The 16,069-nt window shown below is 40.1% G+C and overlaps 1 protein-coding gene across 1 annotated transcript in view; it reads left to right on the plus strand.

Annotated features, from left to right (window-relative positions):
* Positions 1 to 464: 464 nt before the first annotated feature.
* Positions 465 to 16,069, plus strand: part of vps37ba (VPS37B subunit of ESCRT-I a) — a 53,540-nt gene continuing 37,935 nt past the window's right edge. Inside the window, exon 1 of the mRNA XM_061986011.1 lies at positions 465 to 677. Within this exon, the coding sequence (XP_061841995.1) occupies positions 579 to 677 (99 nt within the window). The 5' untranslated portion in view covers positions 465 to 578. The remainder of the gene's footprint in view (positions 678 to 16,069) is intronic.

Raw genomic sequence — 16,069 nt, forward strand, 5'->3', positions numbered from 1 at the left:
TTGTGCGTGCTGCTGGTCCACTAATAGTACTAACCTTTAACAGTTAATTTTACTAATTTTCATTAATTACTAGTTTCTATGTAACTGTTTTTATATTGTTTTACTTTCTTTTTTATTCAAGAAAATGTTTTTAATTTATTTATCTTATTATTTTTTTTTTTTTAAAGGACCTAATCTTCACATACCTGGTTGTCCAAATTAGGCATAATAATGTGTTAATTCCACGACTGTATATATTGGTATCAGTTGATACCGGTTGATTTCGGTATCGGTAATTAAGGGTTTGGTCAATATCGGAATATCGGATATCGGCAAAAAGCCATTATCGGACATCCCTAGTTTTTAGTTTTCTTTATATAATCTCGCATTATTTTTTTCACACAGTTTCACAAAATACGACGTGAACCTAAACATTACACCGCGCATTTGGTTCCCATCATTTAAAAATGTTGGAGTACATTTTCCGACAGTCCGTGAAGGCACCATGGGGCCTTGCATGTACTTCCGGTAGCAGAAGCTCAGTCAGCTGTCACAAAGTGAGACAAGAGGATCGTTCACCCGAGACAAATAACACCAAAATGTCTAATTTGCACACCGTGTTCAGTGACTACACGTTGACTCAGCTCAACGAAATTCTAGAGGACGAAGAAAAACTTAGCAAAATGGTGCTGGACGAGGTATGTTGAGCTTTTTTTTGTTGCCATTGTAGTCTGTCGCTAGTTGGCTTTCTGTTTCCTTCAGCCTTTGTTTAGTTTCACACCCGCCATTCTACACAAAGTTGTCTTTCACACCCGCCATTCTACACAAAGTGCAGGGTTTCGTCAAAACAAAAAACCTGGTGTATGACCTTTTTCAACTAGTTCGACTTCTTCACCAACCTATTCATAATCTTGCCAGGGAGCAACAACACAGGCAGCATTGTTCCAGGTGTGTACACTGGGAATATTTACTCTGATATCTCGACCGAATCATTTACATTTTAATTTAATGGGAACACAAGAAATGTCTTTAAAAAAAAAAATCCACAGTCGTGGTAAATCATACCAAACACAAGAAGTTTCCTGGTTGTGGCAGTTTTTGAATACATGTGTCTTAACACCAAATCACTGATATCCTGCCAATTATTACGGAGCCCCAAAAGGGACATGGATGTTTAGCGAGATCTCGCCATACTTTTTGCGAGATTTCGCCATACTTTTGGCATGATCTCGCTATACTTTTGGTGAGATCTCGCTATACTTTTGGCGAGATTTCGCCATACTTTTGGCGAGATTTCGCCATACTTTTGGCATGATCTCGCCATACTTTTGCGAGATCTCGCCATACTTTTGGCGAGATCTCTCAATACTTTTGGCAAAATCTCGCCATACTTTTGGCGAGATCTCTCAATACTTTTGGCGAGATCTCTCAATACTTTTGGCGAGATCTCTCAATACTTTTAGCGAGATCTCGCCATACTTTTGGCGAGATCTCGCCATACTTTTGTAAGATTTCGCCATACTTTTGTAAGATTTCGCCATACTTTTGCAAGATCTCACCATACTTTTGGCATGATCTCGCCATACTTTTGCGAGATCTCGCTATACTTTTGGTGAGATTTCGCCATACTTTTGGCGAGATTTCGCCATACTTTTGGCATGATCTCGCCATACTTTTGGCATGATCTCGCCATACTTTTGGCGAGATCTCGCCATACTTTTGCGAGATCTCGCCATACTTTTGGCGAGATCTCGCCATACTTTTGGCGAGATCTCTCAATGTTTTTGGCGATATCTCTCAATACTTTTGGCGAGATCTCTCAATACTTTTGGCATGATCTCGCAATACTTTTGGCGAGATCTCGCCATACTTTTGGCGAGATCTCTCAATACTTTTGGCGAGATCTCTCAATACTTTTAGCGAGATCTCGCCATACTTTTGCGAGATCTCGCCATACTTTTGGCGAGATCTCGCCATACTTTTGGCGAGATCTCGCCATACTTTTGGCGAGATCTCTCAATGTTTTTGGCGATATCTCTCAATACTTTTGGCGAGATCTCTCAATACTTTTGGCATGATCTCGCAATACTTTTGGCGAGATCTCTCAATACTTTTGGCGAGATCTCTCAATACTTTTGGCGAGATCTCTCAATACTTTTAGCGAGATCTCGCCATACTTTTGGCGAGATCTCGCCATACTTTTGTAAGATTTCGCCATACTTTTTTAAGATTTCGCCATACTTTTGCAAGATCTCACCATACTTTTGGCATGATCTCGCCATACTTTTGCGAGATCTCGCTATACTTTTGGTGAGATTTCGCCATACTTTTGGCGAGATTTCGCCATACTTTTGGCATGATCTCGCCATACTTTTGGCATGATCTCGCCATACTTTTGGCGAGATCTCTCAATACTTTTGGCGAGATCTCGCCATACTTTGGCGAGATCTCGCCATACTTTGGCGAGATCTCGCCATACTTTTGCGAGATCTCGCAATACTTTTGGCGAGATCTCGCCATACTTTTGGCGAGATCTCTCAATGTTTTTGGCGAGATCTCTCAATACTTTTGGCATGATCTCGCAATACTTTTGGCGAGATCTCGCCATACTTTTGCGAGATCTCGCAATACTTTTGGCGAGATTTCGCCATACTTTTGGCGCGATCTCGCCATACTTTTGGCGCGATCTCGCCATACTTTTGGCATGATCTCGCCATATCTTTGCGAGATCTCGCTATACTTTTGGTGAGATCTCGCCATGCTTTTGGCGAGATTTTGCTATACTTTTGGCGAGATCTCGCCATACTTTTGGCATGATCTCGCCATACCTTTGCGAGATCTCGCTATACTTTTGGTGAGATCTCGCCATGCTTTTGGCGAGATTTTGCTATACTTTTGGCGAGATCTCGCCATACTTTTGGCGAGATCTCGCCATACTTTTGGCGAGATCTCGCCATACTTTTGGCATGATCTCGCCATACTTTTGCGAGATCTCCCTATACTTTTGGTGAGATCTCGCCATACTTTTGGTGAGATCTCGCCATACTTTTGGCGAGATTTCGCCATACTTTTGGCGAGATTTTGCTATACTTTTGGCGCGATCTCGCCATACTTTTGGCGCGATCTCGCCATACTTTTGGCATGATCTCGCCATACTTTTGGCATGATCTCGCCATACTTTTGGCATGATCTCGCCATACTTTTGGCATGATCTCGCCATACTTTTGGCGAGATATCGCAATACTTTTGGCGAGATATCGCAATACTTTTGGCGAGATATCGCCATACTTTTGGCGAGATATCGCAATACTTTTGGCGCGATCTCGCCATACTTTTGGCGCGATCTCGCCATACTTTTGGCATGATCTCGCCATACTTTTGGCATGATCTCGCCATACTTTTGGCATGATCTCGCCATACTTTTGGCGAGATATCGCAATACTTTTGGCGAGATATCGCAATACTTTTGGCGAGATATCGCCATACTTTTGGCGAGATATCGCAATACTTTTGGCGAGATATCGCCATACTTTTGGCGAGATTTTGCTATACTTTTGGCGCGATCTCGCCATACTTTTGGCGCGATCTCGCCATACTTTTGGCATGATCTCGCCATACTTTTGGCATGATCTCGCCATACTTTTGGCATGATCTCGCCATACTTTTGGCGAGATATCGCAATACTTTTGGCGAGATATCGCAATACTTTTGGCGAGATATCGCCATACTTTTGGCGAGATATCGCCATACTTTTGGCGAGATCTCGCCATACTTTTGGCGAGATCTCGCCATACTTTTGGCGAGATCTCGCCATACTTTTGGCGAGATATCGCCATACTTTTGGCGAGATATCGCCATACTTTTGGCGAGATATCGCCATACTTTTGGCGAGATATCGCCATACTTTTGGCGAGATCTCTCAATACTTTTGGCGAGATCTCTCAATACTTTTGCCGAGATTTCTCAATACTTTTGGCGAGATCTCGCCATACTTTTGGCGGGATCTCGCAAAAGGTTTTTTCCCTATGTCAGTGAACCGGAAGTAAAACAGACACAGCGATGGTAAACCGGAAGTGAAACAGACACAGCGATGCATCTGTGCTCTGTTGTGGGATCATAATACGATTTGATGTCTTTATATGTTAGGCCAATACTAAAATAGAAATCAATAAACTTCTCCCACGGATGATGGGTAGACTTTGTCTGTTTCACTTCCGGTTCACCATCGCTGTGTCTGTTTCACTTCCGGTTCAATGACATAGGAAAAAAACCTTTTGCGAAAACTCGCAAAAAGTATGGTGAGATGTCGCAAAAAATGTTTTTCCCTCCATGTCCCTTTGAGGGGCTCCGTAAATTATCAATCAATCAAAGTTTATTCATATAGCCCTAAATCACAAGTGTCTCAAAGGGCTGCAAAAGCCACAATGACATCCCAAAAACCTCAACCCAATGGGATTACAATGAGAAACCTTGGAGGGGACCGCAGATGTGGGGACCCATTAATTGGTGTGACGAATAAAAATGTATGAAATCCAAACCGCATGGAGTGCCTGGGACTTTAAATACCCGGAGATAGTTTCCGTACAACGGCTGCAATAGTGTACATGAAAGCAGTGTGGTGACCTGTGTAGCAACAGATTTTTTTAAATTTTATTAATTCTTAAATACGCTATTTTCCCTTAATGTAATTTTGTGGTGGTGTGCCACTGCAAAATATTAGCCACTACACCTTAAAGGGAAACAGCACTTTTCTTGAATTTTGCCTATCATTCCCAATCATTATGAAAGATGGATGGTTTTTTAATGCATTCTACAATAAGCAGCAACAAATAAAAATAAAGCACAACGATATTATGCAAGAACAAATATACTGGTGTGTTAATGCTGTAATTGATAACATATTTGTTTTAAACATGTATACATTGTTTTGCCTTCTTTAAAGAAAATGTGTGCATTGTAGCAAATATAATGACTTTATATTGACCACGCCCCCACCACCACAGGTATCTTGGAACCCTAAAATAATAATAATGCTATGTTAAAAGGACATTTTCCATGTTGATGATGTGCATTTATTAGAAAAAAAACTTGAATGAAGGTTATGGCAAGCATACAAATATTAGTTTATTTCAACCATTATGCCTAAAATACATATTAAGGCTATAATGTACGTTTTATCTGATTAGTCGAACAAACTAATCAATAGATTACTCAATTACGAAAATAATCGATAGCTGCAGCCATAATAGTAACGTAAGTTTTAAGTACCGTATTTTTCGGACTATAAATCGCAGTTTTTTTCATAGTTTGGCCGGGGGTGCGACTTACACTCAGGAGCGACTTATGTGTGAAATTATTAACACATTACCGTAAAATATCAAATAATATTATTTAGCTCATTCACGTAAGAGACTAGACGTATAAGATTTCATGGGATTTAGCGATTAGAAGTGACAGATTGTTTGGTAAACGTATAGCATGTTCTATATGTTATAGTTATTTGAATGACTCTTACCATAATATGTTACGTTAACATACCAGGCACGTTCTCAGTTGGTTATTTATGTGTCATATAACGTACACTTATTCAGCCTGTTGTTCACTATTCTTTATTTATTTTAAATTGCCTTTCAAATGTCTATTCTTGGTGTTGGGTTTTATCAAATAAATTTCCCCAGAAAATGCGACTTATACATGTTTTTTTCCTTCTTTATTATGCATTTTCGGCAGGTGTGACTTATACTCCGGTGCGACTTATACTCCGAAAAATACGGTACCAGTTGCCATAATTTACTCCCTTTTCCACCAACACTTCCTGGAACATTTTGTTACCCTGAACTTTCTTTCTACCTTGGAGTTGAGGGATGACCATCGAAAATAAGGAATTGACGTCTAAAAATTTGGATGTGTTCTGGGAGAATCGGAATGTAAGACACGGTTTCATTCCACTATTTATAGTGGAATGAAAAAAAACCCAGAGTGAAGCCTCTTGTCATTCAGCCACTGTTGTTATCTTCAGGAGTGGAGGCGGGCCGCGAGCATAAAAACACAGAAGTTGAAGCTCGTCATGTAAACATAAAGTGACATAGTGTAAATGATCAGGATCAGCCCAAAAATGTAATGACTTGTTCTTTATCCTTTTTCAGACTTTAACTGAAAGTTAGATGAAAATCAATTTTTTGAGCTTTCAGTTATAAAATGAAAGAAACTAATGTTATGCTCTTGTCAGTCATCCACTGGCTTTGTCTCTGTGGGGCTCTAACACACACACACACACACACACACACACACACACACACACACACACACACACACACACACACACACACACACACACACACACACACACACACACACACACAGAAACATACATGTAAGGTAACATAGTCGAAATGATCAGGATATAAGCCTGAAATGTAATCAGATGTTCCACTGGGTTATGAGTCAGTCATTTCTATTCCACACCCTGTCTGTCTTTTCCATAAGCTTCAGTGTGGGAGGGGTGTGTTTACTTCAGAAACACTAATTGTTGACTTAAGTTAGTCATATGAATGTGAGAAAGATGGAAGCTGATCAACCAGGTAAAGACTTGTCTTGGGAAGCACAACACAAAACTCTACTCTTGTACACTTGACTCCAGGTGTCAATGTGATAGTCGCTCCAACAGGCAGTTGGACACATTTCTTAGCCACTCTTGCCTTGGTTCAACAATGTCAAGTCTATACACAACGGTTTAACGACTAACATAAACAGAAGTGAGAAAATATATTTATGTTCTGCATTATAAGAACTCGTACCGAGGACTTCCTTCCACTTATCGACGGCCTCGGGCAGTGAATGCTTGATCAGAATTGCGAACCTTTAGGGTTGAACACAATTAGTCATTAGTGCCCATTACACACAAACAAGAACAACAATGAGAGATCTAAACACAATTATGTCTGGATTTAGAATTAGATGTGGATTTACCTGAAGCCTCACGCATGCTGCCAACATACAGCATTATATCATTATGGATGAAGTGCTGGCTGTCCAGAGTTGGAACCTGGGTGGACCGCTCACCTGTGCATCGGTTGGGGACATCTCTGCGCTGCTGACCTGTCTCCGCTCGGGATGGTCTCCTGCTGGCCCCACTATGGACGGGACTCTCACTATTATGTTAGATCCACTATGGACTGGACTTTCACAATATTATGCTAGACCCACTCGACGTCCATTGCATCCGGTCTCCCCTAGAGGGTCACCCACATCTGCGGTCCTTCCCAAGGTTTCTCATAGTCATTCACATATCAGTCTGATGCGGCATACTTGCCGACCCCCCCCCCCCCCCCCCCCCCCCGCTTTTCCCGGGAGACTTCCGGATTTCAGTGCCTCTTGCAGAAAACTCCCGGGATTAATATTCTCCGATTTTCACCCTTACATTAATAATAAGGGCGTGCCATGATGGTACAGCATTTAGCGCCCTCTACAATCTGTATAAACAGCGTGCCAACCCAGCCTCTTGTTATATGCATCTTCTACTAAACCCGCGGGCTGCACTAACATTCAATTTTCATATTAAGGGGTGGCCCGCGTGTCTGAGACCCTTGGTTTATACATAGCACAAAGCAAGAAAACATTTGTATGCAGTGTTATTTCATTTTAAATTTCAAAAGAATTTTGTGGCTCCCATTGTTTTCTTTAATTTGTGAAACTGGTCAAAATGGCTCTTTGACTGGTAAAGGTTGCCGGCCCCTGTGCTAGACCCACTCGACATCCATTGCACCAGTCTCCCCTAGAGGGGAGGGGGGGTCACCCACATCTGCGGTCCACTCCAAGATTTCTCATTGTCATCCCACTGGGTTGAGTTTTTCTCTTGCCCTGATGTGGGATCTGAACCGAGGATGTCGCTGTGGCTTGTGCAGCCCTTTGAGACACTTGTGATTTAGGGCTATATAAATAAACATTGATTGATGATTGTAAGTATTTGTGTGACATTCCAGGCATACTCCTGAGAATTTCAGACTTTTTGCAAATTGAAGGACATTAGGGTTCCCACGGTTCTGATTTGGTCGTATGCAAGATGGCTGTGTGATACCATATATATCAGACCTGGGCAAAATATGGAACGTGAGACATTTCCAATATATTTAAACTTTTAACATTGAACCAATAGGATTTGCAGTGATATTTTCAAATTATCATAATTTGAAACTATTGGAATTATTCGGAATTATTATTTGGGGCGGCATGGCGTAGTGGGTAGAGCAACTGTGCCAGAAACCTGAGGGTTGCAGGTTCGCTCCCCACCTCTTACCATCCAAAAATCGCTGCCGTTGTGTCCTTGGGCGGGACACTTCACCCTTTGCCCCCGGTGCCACTCACACCGGTGAATTGAATGATGAATGATAGGTGGTGGTCGGACAGGCCGTTGGCGCAAATTGCAGCCACGCTTCCGTCAGTCTACCCCAGGGCAGCTGTGGCTATGAAAGTAGCTTACCACCACCAGGTGTGAATGAATGATGGGTTCTATGTGTAAAGCGACTTTGGGTACTTATTATTATTATTATTATTATTATTATTATTCGAGTCAGATACGGTTTATCTCAGTAACCATGATACTACATCAGACAGTAGTTGCATGAAGTAGAGTAGATGGGGTTTGTTTACAGAGAAGGCAGCGAGGGCGAGACTATTGTGATCGTCAGACGTGGAAGCAAGCTTTCTGTTGCAAAGAAAAGTAATATATCAGATATTTAGGTGTTTTTTTACGTTTTGATTTTTTTGCTATATTGCGTAATATGTCAATCAATCAATCAATCAATGTTTATGTATATAGCCCTAAATCACAAGTGTCTCAAAGGGCTGCACAAGCCACAACGACATCCTCGGTACAGAGCCCACATAAGGGCAAGGAAAAACTCACAACTCCGTGTGATGTCAATGTGAATGACTATGAGAAACCTTGGAGAGTTTTGCGGTCTAGAGGAGACCGGCTGCAATGGACGTCGAGTGGGTCTAGCACAATATTGTGAAAGTCCAGTCCATAGTGGATCTAACATAATAGTGAGAGTCCAGTCCATAGTGGGGCCAGCAGGAGACCATCCCGAGCGGAGACGGGTCAGCAGCGCAGAGATGTCCCCGACCAATGCACAGGCGAGCGGTCCACCCCGGGTCCCGACTCTGGACAGCCAGCACTTCATTCATGGCCACCGGACCTGTGCCCCCACTTCCACAAGGGAGAGAGGGGCAGAAAAGAAAAGAAACGGCAGATCAACTGGTCTAAAAGGGGGGTCTATTTAAAGGCTAGAGTATACAAGTGAGTTTTAAGATGGGACTTAAATGCTTCTACTGAGGTAGCATCTCTAACTGTTACCAGGAGGGCATTCCATAGTACTGGAGCCCCAATAGAAAACGCTCTATAGCCCGCAGACTTTTTTGGGGCTCTGGGAATCGCTAATAAGCCGGAGTTATTTGAACGCAGATTTCTTGCCGGGACATATGGTGCAATACAATCGGCCGTCTGGGAAGTAAAGGAGTGATGTTCGTATGTTCTTCGTTTGAAATGTTTCAGCTCATATTGTAGATTCCACATCCTTTCTTTGTGTGTACATTCTGGATGTCTTATTTAGTAAAAATTGTAATACTTTTTTTGAGGTCTGTCAATGATTTTTAGCATTCTATCAGTCAATATTGTGTGGGTTTTTGTATTACTATGGGATATACTTTGGTACTTTTTTTACGATCCCTTCAATTTAATTTACTATAAATAAACATTGTATTTTTTTTTTACTAATGCAAATCAACCTCCAACTCTTTAAAATTGCTCCTGAAAAAAGGGACCCAAGCACATGCAGCAGATTTTATGACACACACACATATGAACATATATAAATTAGGGATCGACAGATTATCGTCCGGGCCGATTATTGGTGGCGATAATTGGCATTTTGACGTAGCGCAGTATCGGCCTCTTTTTATCGGAAATTGCCTTTTTTTTAGGTCTGTCAATGATTTTTAGCATTCTATCAGTCAATATTGTGTGGGTTTTTGTATTACTATGGGATATACTTTGGTACTTTTTTTTACGATCCCTTCAATTTAATTTACTATAAATAAACATTGTATTTTTTTTTTACTAATGCAAATCAACCTCCAACTCTTTAAAATTGCTCCTGAAAAAAGGGACCCAAGCACATGCAGCAGATTTTATGACACACACACATATGAACATATATAAATTAGAGATCGACAGATTATCGCCCGGGCCGATTATTGGTGGCGATAATTGGCATTTTGACGTAGCGCAGTATCGGCCTCTTTTTATCGGAAATTGCCTTTTTTTTAGTCTTCAACTACAACTGAACTAAATCATCAGATACAACATATACACACATGATATCAGTATTTGGTATTTAAAATGAAACAATTAGTGAAGTAGATAGTAATAACCACTGCTTAAGCACCAGCCCGTTTGCCCTCCATAAGAAAAGTTGCCTTTTTTTTTTTTTTTTACTTCTGTTCCCACTTGGCCATTCTCATTCTTACTGTAACATCCAGAAAGAAATGACAGCCAGCTTGATAAATGTCTCATCTGTAAGGCGCCCAGAATTGTTTTTATCAAATGTTCCCAATATTTCAGCGGTCTCACTACCGTATGTATTATATTAGGGGAGTAACAATTGATCGATATGTCGATAGATCGGTTTATATTTGTAAATTTTTTAGTGTATCAATCCGTGCTCAGCAAGTTGGCCTTACGCAAGATTGGCATCGATCCAACATCGATTTAAGACAATATATACATTTTATCGATATTAGAAAACAGTGGATTTCCCATATTTTGAAATGTTAGCGCTTATAACAACAACATCCCTGATATATGGTTAATATTCAGGTCACGATATGTATATAGAGTATTGTTGGCGGGTTTTTGTATGGTTATTTAGAGGGTTTTGTGGGCGGAATAGAAAACCTCCAAAGGCTGACTGAATTTGTGGCATTTTGTGATGTTTAGAAGGTAGCATACCTGCCAACTACTCCGGTTTTCCCGTAATTAGTACGGTTTTCATCAACCTATTCAGGGTTACGGTTGCAGTGATAAAAAATACGGTTTTTCATTAATTAAAAAAAAAAATTAAAAAAAAAGTTTTATTCACGAAATCGCGTAACAACAATGACAATCGACACTGCTTCCCGTAACTTCCTATCGAGCCATTCCGAATGCCATGCGCGAGGCTATTTATAGCACCGCTGCCAAGCACGAGGCACCAGTTGCCATTGTTTCCAAATGAGCGAACGATCATGGAATCAGCCGGAGAAAAATCGCAAACGAGTCTTAAACCGAAAAGAAAACTGCAGTCATTCCGTGAAGAATATTCAAAAGCCTATCCGGGAATAATTATCCGTTCCAAAAAGGGTGAAAACTACGCGAATTGCACCTTGTGCAGACAAGATTTTTCGATCGGACACGGAGGAATTAGCGATGTAAAAGACCACGTTGGGACAAAAAAACACAAGTCTAATGCCGTTGCTAGCGAGAAAGGTATCCTCACTTGCTTATTAGCAAGGATGAAAAGAAAGAACTTGAGGAAGTATTCATCACCTTCCAGTGTGATCCTCTTACCCCTGCAGATCAATCTGATAGAATAAATTTGGATTTTAGCCACAAAAAGGTAATGACACCAATGTTATCTATTGGAATTTAGTACTGTTATACTGTTAAAAGTGTTTATGCTTTCAAGTCCAAGTTGAAGAAATCTTGTTAAATGTTGACAGCATAACTACCAAAATACAGAAGTATGTCCTTAATATTTTTGCAGTGCTATTTATGTTGAAAAGTTAAAATGATTACATTAGAGATGTGATGTGCCACTTTTCAAGTGTCTGATGGCTTAAATTAATTTTCATTAATTTTTCATATTTTGAATTCTTTTGAAAGGCTTACAAAAAAACTACATTTGAATTGTAATTCCATGCTATTGACAGGACTATTAATTTTAATTAAGTTAGCTTACCATGTTTACAGTATGATAATTGTGATAGAAATGTGAATTTTAGGCAAAGAATATTTTTTACAATTGAACAAGGCAGTAGATTATACAAGCTTGGACAGAAAGTTAATAATGACACCAATTTTTTTTTTTATGGAATTGTTTAGTACTGTTTTACCATTTGTTTACTGTAAAAAGTGTTTATACTGTTTATACTTTCAATTAACAAATTGAAGTCTTGTGAAAGGTTGACAGGATAACTGGCATTAACTGTCAAAATAATTTCAAACTATTGAAGTTAGCTTACAGAATAAACATGTCAATCAACCCATATGATTTTTGCTGTAATATTTTTGTTTTGAAAAGTCACTGTGACTGATAGAAAAGTGATGGTTTTAGCAACATTTTAACCTGTCTGAATGCTAATAATCATTTTGCGTCGGGGGGCGAAGCCTGAACCCCCCACCAGGACTTTGTCCTGGACCTACCAGGGCCTGCGGCCCCTGGACCCTGGCTACTAGGTTTTTCTGATTTCAAAAGTTGGCAGGTATGGGTTAATATTCAGGTCACGATATGTATATAGAGTATTGTTGGCGGGTTTTTGGATGGTTATTTAGAGGGTTTTGTGGGCGGAATAGAGAGCCTCCTAAGTCTGACTGAATTTGTGGCATTTTGTGATGTTTTTTAGAAGGTAGTTTCACATACTTTGCGGATTGTAAATCCAATTGGATATGTTTTAATGGATAGAAGAAACACGTCAATAATGAATATAGCAAAATATGTTCTGGACCAAAAATTTTACCATATCTGAGTTATTGTGTTGAAATATGGGAAACAACTACAAATGTGCGCTACATTCACTAACGGTGTTAGAAAAAAAGATACATTTGAATACTGCATAATGTTGGATACAGAGAACATACAAAGCCTGCATTTATTTATTGAATCAAAAATATTGAAATTCAACGACTTGTTGCATTTGCAAACAGCTAAAAAGGATGTACAAAGCAAACTATAACCTGCTACCCAAGAATGTACAATAATTATTCTCAACAAAAGAGGAGAAATATAACCTTAGAGGAAAATGCAAATTAAAACATTTGTATGCGCCTACAACACTTAAAACGTTTAGCATATCAGTATGTGGAATTAAATTATGGAATGGATTAATCAAACAAAGCACCATAATTAAATAAACTGAAACTGAAATAATTAAGCATACAAAGTCAACTTGTTTTTCCACTCTACAGGTACTTTAAGGCCATGGTACGATATTATTGCGTTATTTAAATAAATAAAATTAGTAAAAATGCCATAGTGTGTAAAATGAAGTGGGAGGAATCTTTATGATAAACTTACTGTAATTGAACACAAACATAATGCTAGAATGTTCTAATCATATTTTTTTTTACTACAAACAAGTATAGTTAAAGGCCTACTGAAATGCGATTTTCTTATTTAAACGGGATAGCAGGTCCATTCTATGTGTCATACTTGATCATTTCGTGATATTGCCATATTTTTGCTGAAAGGATTTAGTAGAGAACATCGACGATAAAGTTCGCAACTTTTGATCGCTGATAAAAAAGCCTTGCCTGTACCGGAAGTAGCAGACGATATGCGCGTGACGTCACAGGTTGTGGAGCTCCTCACATCTGCACATTGTTTACAGTCATGGCCACCAGCAGCGAGAGCGATTCGGACCGAGAAAGCGACGATTCCCCATTAATTTGAGCGGGGATGAAAGATTTGTGGATGAGGAAAGTGAGAGTGAAGGACTAGAGGGCAGTGGGAGCGATTCAGATAGGGAAGATGCTGTGAGAGGCGGGTGGGACTTGATATTCAGTTGGGAATGACTAAAACAGTAAATAAATACAAGACATATATATACTCTATTAGCCACAACACAACCAGGCTTATATTTAATATGCCACAAATTAATCCCGCATAACAATCACCTCCCCCCTCCCGTCCATATAACCCGCCAATACAACTCAAACACCTGCACAACACACTCAATCCCACAGCCCAAAGTACCGTTCACCTCCCCAAAGTTCATACATCACATATATTTCCCTAATGTCCCCAAAGTTACGTATGTGACATGCACATAGCGGCACGCACGTACGGGCAAGCGATCAAATGTTTGGAAGCCGCAGCTGCATGCGTACTCGCGGTACCGCGTCTGCGCATCCAACTCAAAGTCCTCCTGGTAAGAGTCTCTGTTGTCCCAGTTCTCCACAGGCCAATGGTAAAGCTTGACTGTCATCTTTCGGTAATGTTAACAATGAAACACCGGCTGTGTTTGTGTTGCTGCAGCCGCCCGCAATACACCGCTTCCCACCTACAACTTTCTTCTTTGCGATCTCCATTGTTCATTGAACCAATTGCAAAAGATTCACCAACACAGATGTCCAGAATACTGTGGAATTTTGCGATGAAAACAGACGACTTAATAGCTGGCCGCCATGCTGTCTCAAAATGTCCTCTACAATCCGTGACGTCACGTGCCGGCGTCATCATACCGAGACGTTTTCAGCAGGATATTCCGCGCGAAATTTAAAATTGCACTTTAGTAAACTAACCCGGCCGTATTGGCATGTGTTGCAATGTTAAGATTTCATCATTGATATATAAACTAACAGACTGCGTGGTCGGTAGTAGTGGGTTTCAGTAGGCCTTTAAGTGCAAATAATAGTGCAGGAACATATACTGTTTACATACCGTTTCAAGTAAATATTAAAGAATAACTTACAGTTGATGTCTTTTAAAGTAACAACATAAACATCCAGTCACAAAACCTGTGCTGCGTACGTCCTTATGGCCCAACCTGGAAAGACTGTTTCAAAATGTCACAACAGTGTGAATACATTGTTTACTCGCTGTTGTTTGAAGCTCTTCTTCTTTGATGACATCTTTAAATGGCATTCTTACCAAAGATAAAGACTCCAAAAAAATTCTATGCACTTTCCGTTCTGGAAGTGGACTCTTTTTATGTGTACAGTACAAGCATATACAAAAAAGTATGCATGATATTTATTTAGTAGTCTGTTTTCAACTGACTACAGCAAATGAGCAAAGAGCTCCCTTGTGTGGTGTTTGGGTCTGTGGGACCCGTTATCATTTTTTATTAAAAGAAAAATGATACAATTAATTAATTTTTCAAACTGAGACTCACTGATTTTGGCTCATTTTCTGTGAAGAACATATATCAGAATACATATTTAATGACCTCACACCATACACCCCCCCTACACATTTCTATTACATATAGGATGTCTGGGTCCACTAGTCCGGGGCTAATAGAAGTGTGGAAATTGATGTTCTGTGTAACACACACACACACACACACACGCACAGCAGGCCTAGACAGGAGGAGGACAGAGTGTAGAACATCAGAGGGTCAAATGTGCGAGAAAATGAGAGCAGACAGTGTTGACAAACAATGTTGCAACCTTGTGTGGGAACCACAGGTGCAGAAACACAAAAGAAGAATCCCTTTGGGATGCAGAAACTGGCAGATACATTTTCCGTGCAACGTTCATATTGTTGTTACTCAGCCAGCGTTTGTGGGTCTGATGGACCCGTTGCATTTTGTGGCTTTTAATGCCTCACAATCAAACACTTTTATGTTAAAATACTGAACAGATGTTTACCATATCCCAATAAACATCTGTTCAGTATTTTAACATAAAAGTATTTGATTGTGAGGCATTAAAAGCCACAAAATGCAACGGGTCCATCAGACCCACAAACACTGGCTGAGTAACAACAATATGAACATTACACAGGGGTTAAAGACAATTTTGTCACTCCATCCATTTTCTACCGCTTATCCCTTCATTCAGCTTAATTTTCCAGAATGTTTTTTCAAAGCAAATCACTTTTTTGACTGCATTGTTGTTAATACTAGTGCATCTTCTCCTTTCCTATCAGGCCCTCAGTATTGCTTTCTATATTTGGAGCATGATGGCTGCATGGGTAAAAGTCACATGAGAAGCAGCAGGAGAGCGTTCCTCATAACAGGAATCTTGTCTGTTTCACAGATTTGCACATTTTGTTAGGTTTTGGGCAACGCATATGCAAGGCTGAGTCGTAATAGCAGGCATAAAACAACA

This window comes from Nerophis lumbriciformis, linkage group LG12 (genome assembly GCF_033978685.3).
Source record: "Nerophis lumbriciformis linkage group LG12, RoL_Nlum_v2.1, whole genome shotgun sequence".
Lineage (NCBI taxonomy): Eukaryota > Metazoa > Chordata > Actinopteri > Syngnathiformes > Syngnathidae > Nerophis > Nerophis lumbriciformis.